Source organism: Vulpes vulpes, chromosome 7 (assembly GCF_048418805.1).
Source record: "Vulpes vulpes isolate BD-2025 chromosome 7, VulVul3, whole genome shotgun sequence".
Classification (NCBI taxonomy): domain Eukaryota; kingdom Metazoa; phylum Chordata; class Mammalia; order Carnivora; family Canidae; genus Vulpes; species Vulpes vulpes.
Genome location: NC_132786.1, coordinates 82,926,036 through 82,947,399, shown reverse-complemented (window position 1 = coordinate 82,947,399; position 21,364 = coordinate 82,926,036). Strand labels below are relative to the sequence as shown.

The 21,364-nt window shown below is 35.7% G+C and overlaps 2 protein-coding genes across 2 annotated transcripts in view; one reads left to right on the top strand and one right to left on the bottom strand.

Annotated features, from left to right (window-relative positions):
• LRRD1 (leucine rich repeats and death domain containing 1) overlaps positions 1-19,361 on the top strand; it is a 29,320-nt gene extending 9,959 nt beyond the window's left edge. The window contains exons 4-6 of the mRNA XM_026003756.2: positions 16,080-16,241; positions 18,123-18,240; positions 19,071-19,361. Coding sequence (XP_025859541.1) covers positions 16,080-16,241; positions 18,123-18,240; positions 19,071-19,257 — 467 coding nt within the window. The 3' untranslated portion in view covers positions 19,258-19,361. The remainder of the gene's footprint in view (positions 1-16,079; positions 16,242-18,122; positions 18,241-19,070) is intronic.
• LOC140599574 (uncharacterized) overlaps positions 1-21,364 on the bottom strand; it is a 90,520-nt gene that overhangs the window by 52,631 nt on the left and 16,525 nt on the right. Inside the window, exon 6 of the mRNA XM_072762719.1 lies at positions 15,521-15,584. The gene's annotated coding sequence lies outside the window, so the exon portion shown is untranslated. The remainder of the gene's footprint in view (positions 1-15,520; positions 15,585-21,364) is intronic.

The following is a 21,364-nucleotide window of genomic DNA, read 5'->3' as shown; positions in this document are numbered from 1 at the left end:
AATTCTTAGAGAAAACAGATTTGTGATTGCCACAGGTAGAGGGTAGAGCTGGGTGAAATGGAAAAAGGGGATCAAAAGGTACAAACTTCCAGTTATAAAATAAATAAGTCCTGAGGATGTAATGTACAGTATGGTGACTATAGTTAATACTTTTTGTAGGGGCCCCTGAGTGGTTCAATTGGTTAAATGTCTACCTTTGGCTCAGGTCATGGTCCCAGAGTCCTGGGATGGAACCTTGCATTGGGCTCGCTGCTCAGTGGAGAGTCTCCTTCTCCCTCTGCCCCTCACCCTGCTCATGCTCACTCTCTCTCTCTCTCTCTCAAATAAAATCTTTTTTTTCAAATAAAATATTTGAAAAAATAATAATACTTTTTGTATATTTGACAGTTGCTAAAAGAATAGACACTAGAAATTCTCATTGCAGAAAAATTCTAACTGTGCTGTGATGGAAGTCAACGACTTATTATATTGATCATTTTGCAATATATACAAATATTGAATCATATGTCAATTATCTCTCAATTTTTAAAAAAGTACATACTTTAAGTATAGCTCAATGAGATGTAGGTTTTAAATAGATGTTAGAGCCTCTCTCCAACAAGCCAGAATAACAAATGAAAGGAAGGTAGATTGACCTGCAAGAGATCTACCTTGCAGAGATGGACATTCCCAGAAACCTCTTCTTGCTCCTTTATAGTCACTTTTTCCCTTTTGCTTAACCAAAGGTAAACACTATCGTGATTTCCAATACTGTCCCTTAAATGAAATAATAAAATACATACTCTTATATCTGTCTTCTTTCATTCAACATTATGTTTGTGAAAGTCACTCATATTACTCTATGTAGCTGTGGCTCATGCACTTTCAAAGCTGAATATACTGTATTTTAGTTATTCTGCTGTTGATGAGCATTTGGTAGAAAAGCAATTATTTTTTTGTGGTCAGATAACAAACTGATTTCAATCCTTTTAAATTTATTGGGATTAGCTCTAAGGCTCAGCATATAAGCTACCTTGATAAACACACCATCTACTTTTTAAAACGTGTATTCTGAATGTGTTAGTTATGGTGTTTTATGAATATCATAAGTGATAGTTTTGTTGGAATCTTTTGTTTTTACTGGTATGTTGTCTTGTTATACTAATTGCTTAGAGAACAGTGTTAAAATCCAAAATTATGGTTATGAAATTGTATTTTTTTGCTTTTATTGTCAACTATTTTTATGTATATTGAGGAACTGTTATTAGAAAAATGCATATATATGATTATTATAACTTTCAATTCTAATGAACTTTTAAAACATTTTTATTTTATTTTTTATTTTTTCTAATGAAATTTTTTTTGCATTTGAAATCCCCAATTGTCAGGCTCCCTGCTGGGGGATTCTCCCTCTGTCAGGCTTCTCCCTCTGCCTATGTCTCCTTTCTCTGTGTCTCTCATGAATAAATAAATAAAATCTTTTTTAAAAAACCCCCAAATGGGGATCCCTGGGTGGCGCAGCGGTTTAGCGCCTGTCTTTGGCCCAGGGCGCAATCCTGGAGACCCGGGATCGAATCCCACGTCGGGCTCCCGGTGCATGGAGCCTGCTTCTCCCTCTGCCTGTGTCTCTGCCTCTCTCTCTCTCTCTCTCTCTCTCTCTGTGACTATCATAAATAAAAAAAAAAAATCCCCCAATGTCCCTCTTGAGTTCCAGTAATAATCTAAGATAACCACTCCAGTCTTCTTATGCTTATTGTTCACATATCTTTTTTTTAAAAAGATTTTATTTATTTCAGAGAGCGATACAGAGTGAGAGAGGGCACAAATGGTGGGGAGAAGAGGGAGAAGGAAAGGGAGAGACAGACTCCCCACTAAGCAGGGAGCCTGATGCAGGGCCTGATCCCAGGACCCTGAAATTATGACCTGAGCTAAAGGCAGATGCTTAACTGACTGAGCTACCCAGGTGCCCCTCACATGGTCTATCTTTACTATCAATTTACTTTCAACATATGTGTCTTTATATTTAAAATACATCCCATGTAGACAGCACCTGAACTTTATATTCAAAATCACATTTCTTATAGGTAGCATATATAATTGGGCCTTGATTTTTCATCTTTTATGGTAATTGCTGCCTTTTAATTGGAGTATTTAGTCAATCAACACTTAATGTAATTATTGATATAGTTGGATTTATTTATTTATTTTTAAAGAAAGGGAGCCTGAACACATCCTTGGATCCTGAGGATCATGACCTGAGCCAAAGGCAGACTCTTAAACCATCTGAGCCACTGTAGGCACCTCAGTATAGCTGGATTTAGATCAGCCATTTTACCACTTGTTTTCTGTTTCTCCCCTCTGTTAACTCTTTTTCTGTCTCCTTGTTGAACTGTTTTTCTTTAGTTGCTTTCAAGATTTTCTCATCTTTGGTTTTCGATCAGCAGTTTGACTATGCTATGCCTAAGTGTGTTTTTTATGACAATTAAGGTGAAATTTACACAACCTAAAATTAATAGTTTTAAAATGAACAATTTGGTGGCATTTAGCACCTTAACAAGGTAGCACAATGTACTGCTACCTCTAATTCCAAACATTCATCAACCCCAAAGGAAACCCTTACTCATTAAGCAGTTGCTCCCTCTTCTCCCTTCGTCTCTCCCTCCAGTAATCACCAATGTGCATTACATCTCTATGGACATACTTAATATCCTGGATATATCATACAAATGGAATTGTACAATACATGATTTTTTTGGATTGGCTTCTTTCACTTAGCATAATGCTTTCAAGCTTCATCTATGTTGTAGCTTGTAACCATAGTTCATTCCTTTTATAGCTGAATAATATTACACTGTTTGAATCTACTATACTTTGATGATCCGTTCATCCTCTGATGGACATTTGGGCTGCTTTCACCTTTCTGGCTATTGTGAATAGTGTTGCTATGAACATGTGCACACGTGTTTATTCCAGTACATTTTCAATTATTTGGGTATATTCCTAGAGATAGAATTACTGTGTAATATAGTTTTATTTTAAATTTTTTGAAAAACTGTCAAATTATTTTCCACCGAGGTAGAACCATTTTGCATTCGCACAATCAATGTACAATGATTCGAATTTCTCCATATCCTTTTCAATACTGTTGGTTTACATTTTTTTGGATTACAGTTATGCTAGTGAATGTGAAGTGGTATCTCCTTGTGGGTTTGATCTGAATTTCCCTAGTGACTATGATTTGAGCATTTTTTTAGGTGCTTGTTGATCATTTATATCTTTTCTGGAGAACTATTGAATTCCTCTTCCCATTTTTATTTGTACTTATTTTTTAAAGATTTTATTTATTTATGGAAGGGGACAGAGGGAGGGGAACAAGCAGACTCTGTGCTGAGCTCTGAGCCTGACACAGGGCCCCATCTCAGGACCCTAAGACCATGACTTAAGCCAAAACCAAGAGTTGGACACTTAACCAACTGAGCCACCCAGGTGCCCGTCCTTTGCCCATTTTTATTTTTTTTATTTATTTTTTATTTTTTTAAAATTTTATTTATTTATGATAGGCACACAGTGAGAGAGAGAGAAGCAGAGACATAGGCAGAGGGAGAAGCAGGCTCCATGCACCGGGAGCCCGACGTGGGATTCGATCCCGGGTCTCCAGGATCGCGCCCCGGGCCAAAGGCAGGCGCCAAACCGCTGCGCCACCCAGGGATCCCTTTGCCCATTTTTAAATTGGGTTTTAATTGGGTTGTTCTGTTGTTGAGTTGAAAGAGTCCTTTATATATTCTGAATACTAGACCCCATCAGATATAGGTTTTACAATTATTTACTCCCACTTTATAGGTTGTCTTTTCTTCTTGATAGCGTCCTTTGCCACATAAAAGTTTTAAATTTTGATGAAGTCCAATTACCTACTTTTTTTTATTGCTTGTGTTTTTGGTGTCATAACTACTAATCCATTATCAAAATCCAAAGACATTAAGACTTCCCCCTATGTTTTAAGAGTTTTTATAATTTTATCTCTTATATTTAAGCTGATCCATTTTGAATTAATCTTTGTGTATAGTGTGAGGTAGGGACCCACATTCATTCTTTTGCATGAAGATTTCTTGTTATTCTAGCGTCATTTTTTGAAAAGATTATTTTTCCCCTTTGCATGGTCTGAGCACCTTTGTCAAAAATTAATTGGCCATATTTCTGGACTCTCAATTCTATTCCATTGGTCTATATGTTAAACCTATGTCAATCTCATATTTTTAAAAAAGTTTTTATTTCAGTTACAGTTAGTTAACATACAGTGTAATATTAGTTTCAGGTATACAATATAGTGATTCAACACTTTCATACATCACCCAGTGCTTACCACAAGTGCACTCCTTAATCCCCATCACCTATGTAACTCATCCCCCCTACCCACCTCTCTTCTATTAATTGTCAAGTTTTTTCTCTATAGTTAAGAGTTTGTTTCTTGGCTTGCCTCTCTTTTAATCCCCCTTCACTTGTTTGTTTTGTTTCTTAAATTCCACATATGAGTGAAGTCATATGGTATTTGTCTTTCTCTGACAAATTAATTTTACTTAGCACAATACTCTAATTCTATCCAGGTCATTGCAAATGGCAAGATACTTTTTATGGCTGAGTAATATTCCATTATATATATGTAACACATCTCCTTTATCTATTCATTAACCAATGGACATTTGGGCTGTTTCTATAATTTATCTATTGTAGATAATGCTGCTATAAACATGGTGCATGTTTCCCTTTGAATTAGTATTTTCGTATTCTTTGGGTAAATACCTAGTAGTGTAATTGCTGTATAGTAGGGTAGTTCTATTTTTAACTCCATGCTGTTTTTCATAGTGGCTGCACCTGTTTGCATTCCCACCAACAGTGCACAAGGATTCCCTTTTCTCCACACCCTCACCAACACTTGTTGTTTCCTGTGTTATTTTAGCCATTCTGACAGGTGAACTGTTGGCCATCTGGAGGTCTTCTTTGGAGAAATATCTGTTTGCATCTTCTGTCCATTTTTAAATCGGATTATTCATTATTTGGGTGTTGAGTTTTATAAGTTCTTTATATATTTTGGATTCTAACTCTTTACTAGATATGTCTTTGCAAATATCTTCTCTCATTCTATAGGTTGCCTTTTAGCTCCCTTGATTATTTCCTTTGCTGTGCAGAAGCTTTTTATTTTGATGTAGTCCCAATAGTTTATTTTTGCTTTTGTTTCCCTTGCTTTAGGAGACATATCTAGAAATAATTTCCTACAGCTGATGTCAAATAAGTTACTGCCCATGTTCTCTTCCAGAATTTTTATGGTTTCAGGGTTCACGGTTAGGTATGTAATCCATTTTGAATTTATTTTTGTGTATAGTCTAAGAAAGTGGCCCAGTTTCATTCTTTTGCATGTGGCTGTGCAGTTTTCCTGGCACCATTTGTTGAAGGGACTATCGTTTTCCTATTGGATAGTCTTTTCTGCTTGTTATCTGAGCAAGCAATTTAGGGTTTAAGGGCAATCTTTATTATAATACTATTTTTTTTTCAGAAATAGAAAACCAGATTCTTAAATTCTAGAGAATTGTAGGGGGCAATTGCAAAACAATTTGGGATTTCCTATATATAGTATTATGTCATCTGTGAATAGAGATAATTTTACATTTTCCTTTCTACTCTGTATATTTTATTTCTTTTTCTTGCCTAACTGGGCTGGCTAGAATTACCAGCCCAATTTTGAATATCAGTAATGAAAGTAGGCATCTTTATCTTATGGCTATATTAGGGACAATTGTAAGGAGAAAGCTTTTAGTGTTTTACCTTTGAGTATGATATTACCTGTGGGTTACTCATAAATAACCTTTTCTGAGGCACTTGAATGACAGAGGAGCATGCAACTCTTCATCTTGGGGTTGTGAATTTGAGCCCACATTTGGTATAGACATTACTGAAACTTTAAAAGTTTAAAAGAAACTTTAAAAATACATACATACACTGTTGGTGGGAATGTGAACTGGTGCAGCCACTCTGGAAAACTGTGTGGAGCTTCCTCAAAGAGTTAAAAATAGACCTGCCCTACGACCCAGCAATTGCACTGCTGGGGATTTACCCCAAAGATACAGATGCAGTGAAACGCTGGGACACCTGCACACAGATGTTTATAGCAGCAATGTCCACAATAGCCAAACTGTGGAAGGAGCCTCAGTGTCCATCAAAAGATGAATGGATAAAGAAGATGTGGTTTATGTATACAATGGGATATTACTCAGCAATTAGAAATGACAAATACCCACCATTTGCTTCAACATGGATGGAACTGGAGGGTATTATGCTGAGTGAAATAAGTCAATCAGAGAAGGACAAACATTATATGGTCTCATTCATTTGGGGAATATAAAAAATAGTGAAAGGGAATAGAGGGGAAAGGAGAAAAAATGAGTGGGAAATATCAGAAAGGGAGACAGAACATGAGAGACTCCTAACTCTGGGAAACGAACTAGGGGTGGTAGAAAGGGAGGTGGGTGGGGGGTGGGGGTGAGTGGGTGACGGGCCCTGAGGGGGGCACTTGATGGGATGAGCACTGGGTGTTATTCTATATGTTGGCAAATTGAACACCAATAAAAAATAAATTTGTAAAAAAAAAGAAAAAAAAAAGATGAAATGTGTTCTGAAGATGGGTTATAGGGAGGTTGTACAAAGCTACTAATGCATTTAATACACTTAAAATATACCATGAACTTAAAGTAGTTAATGAAATATATAAATGGTTGACTTGTAAATGGTTGGTTTTTGATCATGTGTATTGTACATCAATAAAGTATATTTTATTTAAAAGCTGCAAATATGGAGAAAAAATAAATTTTAATATTAAAAATTAACAAAAAATACATACATACCCTTTCTTATACTGAGGGAGTTCCCTCCTCTTCCTAGTTTGGTTATTTTATTTTATTTTATTTTTTTGTTAAATGGATTTTCTGCACCAACTGAGATTATCATGAGTTTTTTTCTCTCAATGTCGTATATTACAGTCACTGATTTTCTTATAATGAACCACCCTTGCATTTCAAAATAAATCCCACCTGGTCATGAGATATATCCTTTTAATATTTTGTTGGATTTGGTTTGCTAGTATTTTGTTGAGGATAGTTCATAAAGGATTTTGTTCTGTAGTTTTCTTGTATTGTATTTCTCTGGCTTTGGTAAGAGGGTAATATTGGCCTCGTAGAATGAGCTAGGAGGAGTTCCATCCTCTTCAGTTTTCAGGAAAAGTTTGAGAAGTGATATTTGTTCTTCTTTAAATGTTTGGTAGAATTTATCAATGACGCCACCAGGCCCAGGGCTTTTCTTTTTGAGAGATTTGTTTCTGATTAAATCTCCTCACTAGTTATAGGTTTTTCTGATTTTCTGTTTCTCCATGATTTAGTCTTGGTAGGTTCTGTTTCTAGGAATTTACCCATTTAATCGAGGTTATCTAATTTGTTAGCATAATAATGTTCATAGTACTCTATGTAATCTTTTTATTTCTGTAGAATCAGTAATGTTCCCATCTTCACATCTGATTTTCAGTAATTTGAGTCTTGTCTCTTTTTTCTTAGTTCACCTAGGTAAAAGTTTATCAACTTAGCTGATCTTTTTAAAGCACCAACTTTGGTGTCATTGATTCTATTGGTTTTTTATTCTGTTTCATTTATATCTACTTTAATTTTTATTACTCCTACTACTAGCTTTGGCTTTGCTTATCCTTTTCTAGTTGATTTAAGTGTAAAGTTATTAATTTGAGGTATTTCTTCTTTTTTACTGTTGGCATTTCCAGCTATAATTTTTTTTAAGCACCCGTAAGTTTTGTTATATTGTGTTTTCATTTTCTTTAATCTCTTCACATTTTCTAATCTTCCTTTGGTTCCATTTGTGACAAACTTGGTATTTTACAAATATGTTATTTAAAGTTGTAAAATTTCCAGTTTTCCTTCTGTTATTTTTGCTTGTTACATTCTATAGTGGCCAGAAAAGATATATTGTATGATTTCAATCACTTTTAATTTATTGAGACTTGTTTTGTGGCCTAAGATATGGTCAATCCTTGAAAAATGATCTATCTGTACTTGAGAAGATTGTGTATTCTGTTGTTGTTGGTTGGAGTATTCTACATAGGTCTGTTAGATCCAGTTGCTCTATACTGTTGTTCAAGTCCTCTGCTTCCTATTAGACATTTTGTCTAAATGTTGTATCAATTGTTGAAAGTGAAGTATTAAAGTCTTCAACTATTAGTGTAATACTTCCTTATTGCTACCTTCAATTCTGTCAATACTTGCCTCCTGTTTTGGGGGCTCTGTTGTTTGGTGTGTATATATTTATAATTGTTATATCTTCTTTATATACTGATCCTTTATAAATATATATACTTCTTTGTCTTTTATAACAGTTTTTGACTTAAAGTTTATGTTATCTGATATTAGTAAAGCCACTGTAGGTCTCTCTTGGTTAGTATTTGCACAGATGTCTTTCCTCATCTTTCAGTATCTAGAAAAAAAAAAAAGAAGAAGAAGAAGAAAGAAAATACTACACTCCCAATCCTTGCAGCTTAGCTCTAAGTTGGGGTACTTCAGTGCTAAGCAAGACTACCTACAACTCTTAGTCTTCCTCTGTTGTGTGGAGCCTAGAGATTCACCTCATGTGCAAGCCTAGAATTTTCTCAGGTTTCTTCTGAGATGTCTCCAGTCCTGGGTGTGCCCGTTGTATTCCATTTTCTGCAGGATACACTCTGGCACCTCTGAACCTTTATTCCCTCAAGAAACTTCTTCCTGTCCCTCTTCCTTCCCGGGCTTTTGGGTCTGCTGCTTGCCCTACCTGCTGTCCCTTGCTCCAGTTTTCTTTAAATGTTACAGCAACTGCCACTGGTAAAGCAACTCCAACGTGAGTGGGAAGAGCAAAACAAAAGTCAGCTTTTGTGCCAGTCCCTTGGGAAAGTACCAGATAGGTCAAAATGCAAAACCACAATATTTTAAGGTTGTTATTAGCTCTCTTTACACCCATAAGCTGCATCAGGAATGTCAGTATGTGCCATCCCAGTGGCAGCCACAGCCATGCTGGGAAATGGAGGATGGTAGGGAAATGAGTGAAAAAGCTTCAGGGTTCTCTTAATTCTGCTTTTATCCTCATTGAACACTCTCCTGGCTACTGTATGGTTTGGATTAAATTCCAGAATTCTTAAAAAGCTGTTTCTATCAGTCTTTTCCAGCTTATGATGGATTCAGTGGAGGGGCTGATTCTTCGAGAGCCCTACTCTAAATTTTCTGTGACAGCCATCCTAAACATGGTTTGTTTGTTTTGTATTTATACTGCTTGGATTTCACTGAGCCTCCTGTTGGTATAGTTACGTATTTTACCAAATTTGAGAAAATTTTCAACCATTATATTTTCAAATATTTTTTCTGCCTCATTTTCTCTTTCTTCTCCTTGTGAGATTCTAATTACCTTTTCATATTGTTTTATAAAACCCTTTTGTTTTTTAAAAGACTTTATTTATTCATAGAGACAGAGAGAGAGAGAGAGAGAGAGAGAGAGAGAGAGGGAGGCAGAGACACAGGCAGAGAGAGAAGCAGGCACCATGCAGGGAGCCTGATGTGGGACTTGATTCAGGGTCTCCAGGATCACGCCCTGGCCTGCAGGCGACGCTAAACCGCTGCGCCACGCCACCGGGGCTGCCCTGTTTTATAAAACCCTAATGTGTGTGTGTTATGCATGTACACAAAGCTTTAGGGATCAGGTCTTCAACTCCATTGCCTTGCCTACCAACGCTGTTTTGCTGTTAAATCCACCCAGTTAATTTTTTATTATGGATATCGGATATCCATAATAGAATTTGCTTTTTGTATATTTAGTTCTAGAATTTCCATTTATTTCTTTTTTTATAGTTCATACACCTCCCCTAAGATTTCCTATTTTATTCATTGATTGTGAGGTATATCTTTCTTTATATTCTTCAGCAGAGCTAAATTAGCTGCTTTAAAAATTTTTTTCTTAAGATTTTTAATTTATTTATTCATGAGAGACACAAAGAGGCAGAGACACAGGCAGAGGGAGAAGCAGGCTCCATGCAGGGAGTCTGACTTGGAACTCAATCCCAGAACTCCGGGATCACGCCCTGGGCCGAAGGTGTTGCTAAACTGCTGAGCCACCAGGGCTAGGGCTGCCCAGCTGCTTTAAAATTCTTAAATGTCATTTTTTCTCTTGGGAGTGAGCCACATTTTCTTTATTCTCTATTTTTGACCCCGGGACTCTATAATCTGTTCGGTTTCTCTCCAAAGAATGTTAGTTTTTGTTGTTGCTATTGCTTCATCAGGCACTTAGATTGGCTGGACTAAAAATATGAACTCCCTCCCTGCAGTCAGCAGCTCTTATATCTGCATTCTTTTATTTTTCTAAAAGATTTTGTTAGAGAGAGAGAGAAAGAGAGAGAGAGCACTCACAAGAGGGGGAGTGATGGGCAGAGGGAGTAGGAGAAGCAGACTCCTCATGGAGCAGGGAGCCTGACATGGGGCTTAGTTCCAGGACCCCAGAATCATGACCTGAGTCGAAGGCAGGTGCTTAACCAACTCAGAAGCCCAGGCGACCCTGAGTTCTTACTTTCAGCCACTAGCTGTAATATTAGTTACCTATTGTATCACAAATTTCTACAAAGTTTAGCTCCTTAAATTAACAAATATTTATTTCACACGGTTTCTTTTTTTTTTTTTTTTAAGATTTTATTTATTCATGAAAGACAGAGAGAGAGAGAGAGAGAGAGAGAGAGAGAGGCAGAGACACAGGCAGAGGGAGAAGCAGGCTCCATGCAGGGAGCTTGATGTGGGACTCGATCCAGGGTCTCCAGGATCATGGCCCTGGGCTGTAGGCAGCGCTAAACCGCTGTGCCACCGGGGCTGCCCCAAAGCTTCTTTATGTGGCTACTGGCAGAAGGCTTTAGTTCTTCATTTTAGTTCCATATAAGCCTGTCCATGACATGGCAACTGGTTTCCCCCAGAGCCAGTGATACAAGAGAGTGGGAGAGAGAATATGCCCAAGACAGAGTCAGTAGGGTCTTTAAAAACCTAATCTTGTGATAAGCGTCCTGTCCCTGCCATAAGTGATCAAGCCCTGAGGCCTGCAAGGGGTCTCTGCAGAGGTTTCCGTCAGCCCACAGGCAATAGCATGGCAGCCATCCCCTCCAGCGTCATACTTATGGCCACGTACTTATGGCCACCCACTGTTACCGGCACTGCCTGGGTTCCACTTTTTGTAACAGCTCCTGTAGAAGTGCAGAGTATCCTGGGGAAGCCATCCCTCACCACCTGGGTCTCCCGATGGTGGACCCAGGTCACTGCTGGGCAAGCTTCTTTTCCAGGAAGTCTACTTTCCCATTCATGGCTACAGTGTTGGGAGTCTCCAGAATGCTGGAAATCTTCCCAGGCCTTCAGCAGCACAATCACCTGTGACTTGGCTCTGGAAGCCAAGAGGAAGCAGGTTGGTAGTCAACCTGGCAAAGTCAACATTGAGCCCTCATCCTGAGTGGCCACCACCAGGCTTCAGGAAGTACCAGGCTCATCAGAGCCCTTAGACTAGGCAGACTGCAAGGAGCAGAAGCAGTTGGGTTCTTTTATACCAAAACAGCAAAACTATTTTGCTATAAAGCTATGCATGTCTGGGGGGCAGCGAGTATATGGGGGAATTTCTGAACACTCAATTTTGCTATGAACCTAAAATGTTTCTTTAAAAAAATCCAAAGCTGGGGTGCCTGGGTGGCACAGTTGGTTAAGCATGCAACTCTTGGTTGTGGGCTCAGATCATGATCTCAGCGTTATGAGGCAGAGCCTGTTGTCAGGCTCCATGCTTAGCGTGGAATCTGCTTGTCCCTCTCCCTCTGTTCTTCCCGCTGCTCACTAGCTCTTTCTCTCAAATAAATAAAATTTTTTCTAAAAAATCCAAAGCTAAAAACAACAACAAAAAAATCCAAAACTACTAAAACAAATCTTGGAAGTGACATACCATCACTTCTACTCTATTCTTTTGATCATACAGACTAAACTTGGTATAATATGGGAAGGGACTAAACATGGTGATAAACAACAAGAGGCATCATTGGGGGCTGATAGATAGCCCAAATTTGTTAAAGTGGGCCTAGATGATTTCATTGGTGAATTCTATCAAGTATTTAAAGAAGGAATAATGCCAACTTCTAAAATCCTCTTTCATAAAAGTGATGATAAGACACTTCCCCACTCATTCTATGAGGTCAGCATCATCTTGGTAGTATGATAAGGCATAGATATTGATAGAGAGGAAATGTGCAGATCAATATCCTATGTGGGATTTATTCCAGAAGTGCAAGGTTGAGTTAACATTCAAGAACTAACCAGTGTAATTCACCACAGCAATAGAGTAAGGAAAAGCCATATGAACATCTTACTAGATATACAAAAAGCAAAAAGCCTATGACAAAATACAATATCCATTTATGATTTTACAAAGCAAACAACAGCAAAATCTCTCATCAAAGAAGGAATAGACAGTAACTTTCTCGACTTGAGAAAAGGCATCTGCAAAAAGCTACAGCTAATACCACACTCAATGGTAAAGAATTTAACTATTTTCCATTGTGATCAGGAGTAAAACAAGGTTGCCCTTTCTTACCACTCTTCTTAAACATTATACTGTAAGTCCTAAGTAGTGCAACAACAACAACAAAAAGAGATTAAAAGTATACATATTGGAAAGGAAGAAGGAAAAAAACTGTCTCTGGTTATAAAGACAGATTGTCTAAGTAGAAAATCACAAAGAATCTACAAAAAAAGCTTCTTGAACTAGGTTAGCAAGACTGCCATATAAAAGGTTAATATAAAAAGTCAATTGTATTTCTAGTAACTGTATACTAGTAACGAATGATTGGAAATTGAATACTTTTAAAAGTACCATTTAAAATAACACCAAAGAACCCATATAATAGGTATAAATCTGACAAAGTATATGTAAGGTCTATATGCTGAAAACTACAAAGATGGACAAAATGATTCAAACAAGGCCCAAATAGAGAAAAACATAGCATTCATAAACTGGAAGACTCAATATTGTTAATATATGTCTCTTCTCTCTAATGTATTTTTTAAAGTTTTTTATTATTTTTTTTAAAGATTTTTATTTATTTATTCATAGAGACAGAGAGGCAGAGACACAGGCAGATCTCTAATGTATTTTTAAATTCAACTCAATTCCTATTTACATCCCATTAAGGTGTTTTTTTTTTTTTAAGATTTTATTTATTTATTCATGAGAGACACAGAGAGAGAGAGGTAGAGACATAGGCAGAGGGAGAAGCAGGCTTCCTGTGGGGAACCCAATGTGGGACTCGATCCTCGGGCTCCAGGATCATGCCCTGAGCCAAAGGCAGATGCTCAACCGCTGAGCCACCCAGGCATCCCAAGGTTTTTTATTTTAGAAAACAATGAGCTAATTCCAAAATTTTATATAAAAGGCAAAAGAAATAGAATAGCTAAAATTATTTTTAAAAAAGAACACAGTTGAAGGACTCATACAACCTGATTTTAGGCCTTATGAAAAGCTATGTATGTCATTGGCTAGACAGTGTACTACTGGCAAAATGACAGACAGAGATCAATGGAAAAGAACAGAGAGTGTAGAAATAGACCCATGCATATATTGTCAATTGGTTTTTGACAAATATGCAAGTATCAAGAAATAATGCTAGAGCAACTAGATGGCCACAAGCCAAAAACCAAAACAAACTGCAACAATCAAAAAAAAAAAAAGGGACACCCCCCCCAAAAAACCTTTACCATATACCATTTAAGAAATCAAATGAAAATGAATCACAGACCTAACTGTAAAAGCTAAAACTGTAAAACTTCTATATAAAAGCATAGAAGAAAACATTTGTAACTTTGGCAAAGATCTCTTAAGTATAACAACAAAATCACAATCCACAAAAAAATGAATTGGACTTCATCAAAATTAGAAACCTTTGCCCTTCAAAAGGTGTTTCATTCTTTTAACTAAAGCATTCAGTTAAAAGAATGAAAAGCCAAAGACTAAAAGAAAATATTTATTTAATTATCAGAAGTCAATATTAAATAGTTGACTCAAAAATTGGCACAGATTTTGAACAGATACATTACAAAGAATGTATATAATGGCAAATAAGCAGAAGGAAATATACTCAAATCATTAGTCATGAGAAATGCAAATTAAATCTCCAATGAGATTTTTTTTTGGGGAGTGCAGAAAGGTGCTTTTATTAGAGCAGAGGACAGGACCTGTGGGCAGAAAGAGCTGCTACAGTGAGAACTGCTATCAGAATAACTAAAATTAAAATCTGACAATACCAAAAGCTGTAACTACAACTCTGATACACTGATGGTAGGAATGCAAAATGATACACACTCTGGAAAACAGTTTCATAATTTCTTATAAAGTTATATGTATATTTGCCATACAACCTACCAATCATACTCCAACCACACTTTGATTTCAAGTGAAATGAAAAATTATGTTCAATAAAAAACTGAGTGCAAATATATAGAGTGGTTTTATTCATAATCACCAAAAAATGGAATCATTCAAAATGTCCATTAGTTAGTGAATGGATAAAGTATGTACATCCATATAATTGAATATTTCTCATTAATAAAAAGGAACAAACTTGATACATTAAACACCAATAAATCTCATGCATTATGCTAAATGAAAAAAGCCAGACCCTAAATACTATATGCTGTGATTCACATATATTACACAGATGCATAACATATATGTTTATAATTATGAGCTTAGAATGTACAATATAAAGTCCCATCTATATGTGTAGGTATGTTTATGTACATGTGTGTATATATATATATATACACACACACACACACACACACACACACACACACACACACACATTCCCAGAAGCAATGAGCAAAACTAGTATCTTGATCTTGGTTTCTGAATACTGTTCTTCACTGAAAGGAAGCAGGTTCTTTTATGACTATAAACAATGTAACTATATATGTATAAATAATAAAAAGGCAATCTTATAGGCCAGTTCCCTTCTAAATGATTCAAAGTCTTATCTTGTTAGTTACCACAGTTTTACTTTTTTGTGTTCAGTTTATGTTGGATTAAGGTGTCTTGAAAACATTACACTTTAGGGAAGTAGAGTTTAATCCCCACTCCTTGAGGGTGGACTAGACTTAGTAACTCAGTTCCAAAAAAATAGAGTATGGACAAGGAAAAAAATCAAAACATTTCATCAGAGAAACCCGGCAAGACACTGTTTTAGCCAAGAGATCAAGCTTAATATTGCTAGTGATGTTATATGGGTATGAGGTATCCCTGCTGTGATGTGATGAGAGCTTTTCACCTCTGTAGTATTCTTTCCAGAAACCCATAACCCCAGTCTAATCATGAGGAAATATATTAGATAAACTCAAATTACGGAATATTCTACAAAAATATCTAATCAGTATCACTCAGCTGTCAAGATAATGATAAACAAGGAAAGACCAACCGTTTCAGACCAGAGGAGACAAAGAAGACATAACTGTCCGCAATGTGTTATCCTGTAATGGATTCTGGAACAGAAAAAGACATTGAAAGAAAAACTAATGAAATCCAAAATTGTCTGGTTTATTTAATAATAATATGCCAATGTTTCCTAGTTTTGACAAATATAATACAATAATGTGAGATGATAACACTAGGGGAAACTAAAACTGGATGGGGAATATACAAGAATTCTCTACAATTTCTGCAACTTGCTGTAAATCTGATTCAAAATAAAAAGTTTATTTAAAAAATTACTATCACACCTACTTTGTAAAGTTCTTTCCTATACTTTAAGAGAACAGCTTCCTATGTCATTTTGCCATCTTCTGAGAGAAAAGTTCTATTTCTATATTTCTTCCTTTTCATTCCTAGCAAGGAGACAATGATAAGAATTTATACCTGGTATATCTGGTACATTGCTAGTAAGATACAGTAAATACCCTATAAGTAGTTGTTATTATCTTCTTATTTTTCCTTATACAGAAAGGTATATAATTTAATTATAACTTCTTTTCTACTAGGAAATAATCTAACAGCTCTGCCTATTGGTATCCATAATCTTTTTTCACTGAAGGAGATAAATTTTGATGATAACCCTTTGCTGAGACCTCCAATGGAAATCTGTAAAGGAAAACAACTGTATACTATTGTACACTATCTACAGAGGGAAGATCAAAGAGACGGTAGGCGATCAGTGAGTGACCTACTAGCTTATAAGTAATTTTCTAGTATCATCTATAAATTAAAAAGATAGTATACTTTAAAAAGATAGTATGCTGTCAATGTGGCAGAGGCATTAAAATATTTATCATCTTCCCTTTTCTGAAGGTTAGGAGTTTATTTTGATAATTCAGATGATTTAATCTGGGTCTATATAAACTAAACCATTGAAAACAGGCAAACCCAAGTGGATGGATTGGCTGCTCAATGCCCTTCAAACAGGTTTTCATCATGGTTGTGCCCAGACTTAGGCCACATAAAAATCTCTTTACTGGTTCTGATCTGTATCACCACATGTAGTAGTTCCAAAATTCTTATCTAGCTTTGAAGAAAGTACTTAAATCTTTTGTACTGAAGCCAATCAGCTTTTGGCCCACTATGATCACCTATGTACAGTGGTGGGTACTCTCCATTCTTTGTCCTTAAGTATTCCATTGATTGTCCCTGATTATTTCAGAGAGCGTGTCCATTTTCTTTCAATGTCCTTTAGCTGGGACAGATGGAGATCAGTTTCTGCAAGCCTTTCACATGGAAATTTCACCAACTAATTCTTTCCTTAGGGGTAAATTCCCAACAACTAAGCTTTTTTCCTAAGACTCTGACTTTGCTTGTCACAATCAGTGACAGCTGTCATCCAGATTTTGGTTCTCCAATTCAATGAGTATTTAAGAAGTATTAAATCAATTTAATTAGTATGGATCCAGATTTGGGGAAATACACAAAACTGTCCCCACCCCCAAATCATTCTATAATGTCCTTGTCTGTGTAATCAGGAGCTTATATCAGCATAATCTCACAGTCTAGCTAGATGGTCACTAAAAATGTACAGTCCTCTTTAAGTCACAACATACATCCATATGCATGGCTACCAGTTAGAAGTTTCTCTAAGACTTAGGCCTCATTGATGGAAAGAAACTAAGAGATAAAATTAAAAGTCACAGTAGCTGTTTGTTCTAACTTGTTATCCAAGTTGGTCCTGCTAATTATTATCATTAAAAAGGAATATTTTATGATAATTATTTCTATAAAGTATTTAGGAGTTTCCAAGAATCCATAAAGTATTCTTATTAAGTAACAGAATTTTATAGAGGTGGCAACAGACCAAAGTCAGCAAAAATGAGAGAACCCTAGCCATTTATATCTTACCCAAGGTGCCCTCATACTGCAGGCATCCTGAGAGAGAGGAGAGGAAGTCATCATGGGAGATATATTTATTCTCCAAATAACAAAGAACATGGGATTCCTTCCTTAAAATTTTGCTTAGGATATTGGACTTTCATTTATATCATTAACATACAATCTGGCCTGAGGGACTGAGATGATTACAGAGGGGTGGGAGATTGCTAGTTCTTAAAAATTCCCAAAGTACTTTAACAACAACAAAAATAGATCTAGTCTAAGATCTAAGCCAGCATTCATTAAATAAATGATTTGAATATAAAATATACATATATACACTATATTTATAGTAGATGTGAACTTGGCTTTTTATGATGCTGCATAAAGAAGACAATTAAAAAGCTAGAATCAAAGGATGTAATTAAATTAATTTCAAATCCTTAGAGAATTAAAGAAAGTTTTGAAAATCACCTTAAAGTTGCTTATAATATACTTTTAAATGGCCATTACATGTTTTTGATTATTAAGATTTTGGACAAAATTGAACAAATGGTTCGAATTTCAGTTTGTATGTTAGGTCTGCATCTTACTTTTCAATTTTACTTGACACAGACATTTGATAGGAGCACAGAAGTAAGGAACCCAGATATAATAATAATAAGCTCAAAATAGAGTACGTTTTTCAAAGGAAATGGCTTAAATTTTCTTTTTATGTTCAAATGTAGAGAAAATCCTAGAGAAGATCTTCGTCATAGTTGCCAATAATATCACTATAACAAATTTTAAATATTTGTGTCAAAAATTAAACCTGGCAATCTCAGAAACAGATATGTCTACAAAAAGGTATGTATGAAGAACAACATGTGGTATATAAGCTATTCTCATATTCTGATTTATATCATTTTGATATTACAAGGTTTTGAAATGTTATATTAACATGAATTTTAATTTGCTGTAAAAAAACTCTGTTTTTAGTTTATAATATATTTGAGAACCATGTGGGTATAGTGGTTAAAAGTAAAGGCTCTCATGGAAGACTGTTTGGCTTTAAATTACAACTAGTTTTGTGACCTTGGATAAGTTCCTTAACTTCTCAGTACTTTAGTTTTCCACTGATAAAATGGATATATTTACCTAAGAGAGTTGTCATGAGATCAAGTTATTATTTTTTTAATAAAATTTTATTTATTTTTGAGAGACACAGAAAGAGAGGCAGAGACACAGGCAGAGGGAGGAAAAGCAGACTCCATGCAGGGAGTCCGATGTGGGACTCAATCCTGATCCTAGGAATCCAGAATCACGCCCTGAGCCAAAGGCAGATGCCCAACCGCTGAGCCACCCAGGTGTCCCATAGATCAAGTTATAAAGCATGTAGTACTGTAGCAGTAATACACTGCCTTAGAATAAAAACCCCATAATTACTGTTTTGAGATCTTGAGTAAATCTTAGAACTAAATGTTAATTGGTTTCCTACAAGGAAACAAGGGTTGGCATGGGGCTGACTTTCAGTATTTGCCAAGCTTGGTGCTAATATTATATGAACTATCTTCACCAATAACTTAATCCTCACTTCAACCTGGTAAATTGGTTTGAAAACCTAGGTATACAGTATTTAAGTAATTTAAATCTTCTTAACTGGTAAGATAAAATAATATTATCTTTAAAATTTTCAGCCCTGTTTCATTAAGTGAGAGAGTCCTCCAAGCACTTCATAAGTGGAAAACAGAAAGTATCAACTTGTCACTAACTACTGCTGCTTTAAGAGACCAACTAACTCGGGCACTAACTATGATAGGAGCATATGAAATTATGGACAAAATAACAGCTTTAAAACTTTTTACATGTGCAATTAAATTCTGAACAGTGTACCCATAATAAAAGCTGAAAACTTATGATGTACTTATATAATTGAAACTGGATATAAGAGAATTGCATGTTATGTCTCTTTTCATGCATTCCTAAGAGATACTGACAATTTATGGCTACCACTTTAATGTTATCATAATAAAATATGAGAGACACTATTTTGTGTACTTGTTCTGTTACCTTGGAATTATGATTAATAATTTTTAAAAAGAAATGATTCCATTAAAAATTCTTTATTATACATTGCTTTTATACAACCCAAGATTTATAGGTAATAATGTCATTAGTAACTTGCATTGGAGTTACAAAGCAGAGAAATTTCATTTTAGATGCTGGCTTAAAAACAGAAATGAATGTCCTACCATTTCTCCATTAGGAATGGGATAGGTCTGTTAAACATCAATCAGAGTCAAGATCAGTAATCCTCTACAAATCTCTCTCAACTTTTAATATGGTTACATCCCAATAAACCCACTGTAAGTTGAAAATAATACAAGTCAAAAAAGTAGTTTATACCATAGCACCTTTACCCATTCATATATTGGTGAACACTTGGGCTGCGTCTATAATTTGGCTATTGTAAATAATACTGCCATAAATATATGGGTGCATGTATCCCTCTGAATTAATGTTTTTGTATTTTTGGGGTAAATACACAAGAGTGTGATTACTGGATCATAGGGTAGTTCTATTTTTAACTTGAGGAACATCCATACTGTTTTCCCCAGTGGCTACACCAATTTACATTCCTACTAACAGGGCATGAGTATTCCTAGAGACCAAGAAAATACTGTTTTGTCAAAACTCTTTCCATTGCAGTTAAGCTTAAAACAAACAAAAATCAGCTTACACAACTGAAGCCAAAGAAGCTCCAGATGAAACCAGCTTTAAGTTAACAGTGAGGAAGAAAACACTGCATTGTGTTTGGATTCTGAGGGCAAAAACTGTTTATTAGCATTGTACTGTAGTAGGAAGAGAATAATTAAAACTGTAGTTTCTAGAGTCTGTGAATACAATGCATCTTTCAAAAAAGAGCTTAGGAGGCTTACTCTTGAATAATTTACATAAACAAATACAATTCAAAACTATATATAATTTTCACAATTATTATTTTGACTCTTCTGATTTAGCTAAATAATTTTTCACAAACATTTGAAGCAATGAAATCAATTAAAGGTTTCATTTGTGTAACAGAAAAGTAAACTAGCAACTTATCTGCACTAAAAATTTTTATCTTGTGAAAAGTATGTTGTCAAAACAAAAATGCATTTCTTTTGGCTTTCTATCTAGCTAACAAATTTTACTGATAAGAAGCTAATTTCCATTCTTAAAGAAGTTAGTATTTTTAAAAATATTTTTTCCCAAAGAATGAGGGCTTTGTAAAGTTTTTATGTTTCAACTACATAGAGAAACGGAGCAGTATCAGGATGCTTTTTCTCCTGTTTAAGATTCTATGTTTTGGCCTCATTTTCTCAGGCTCTTTTCTGTGACATAAGATGCCTGTTGGTAGCTCATAAAAGAAGAGTTGATTTATTTCTTTGTATCTAGTATTATAGAAAATGAGTCCAATTAGATTGTTTTTTACTGATACATCTTAGCAGATTATAACCGGAACAGGTGAGTGGTTTCTTTTGTCCCTAACCTTATTTTCACAATGCTGATGATGAATAAGACAAATTTAAATAACAGCAAAAGGAAACTTCATCTGAAAGCATAGAACATAGCCAAATCCATCCACTCATCCCAGATCAGGTTAGGGCATATGTAGTAACTGCTACCGTTACCTCTACAACAGACCCCATTTTCTGTTCCTTCTTGGCATCCTACTAGATAACGTCTCCAAGCTTCCCTTGTGGTTAGGTGTTGCTCCTGTGATTGACTTCTCCAAATGAAACATAGGTAGAAATGACGTAAGTTGCTTTCAGACCTAACTCCTAAATAGACGTACCATTCCCTGGCTGGTTGGAGGTTCCGGGCATGGCAGACCCATAAAACTAGGGAGTCTTGCTCCCTGAGTCTCAAATCAGAAGACAGCTCCTCAACTAGGCATGGCTATTTTGCACTCTGAATAAGTTATAAATTCTGAGGTCTGAGGTCAAGA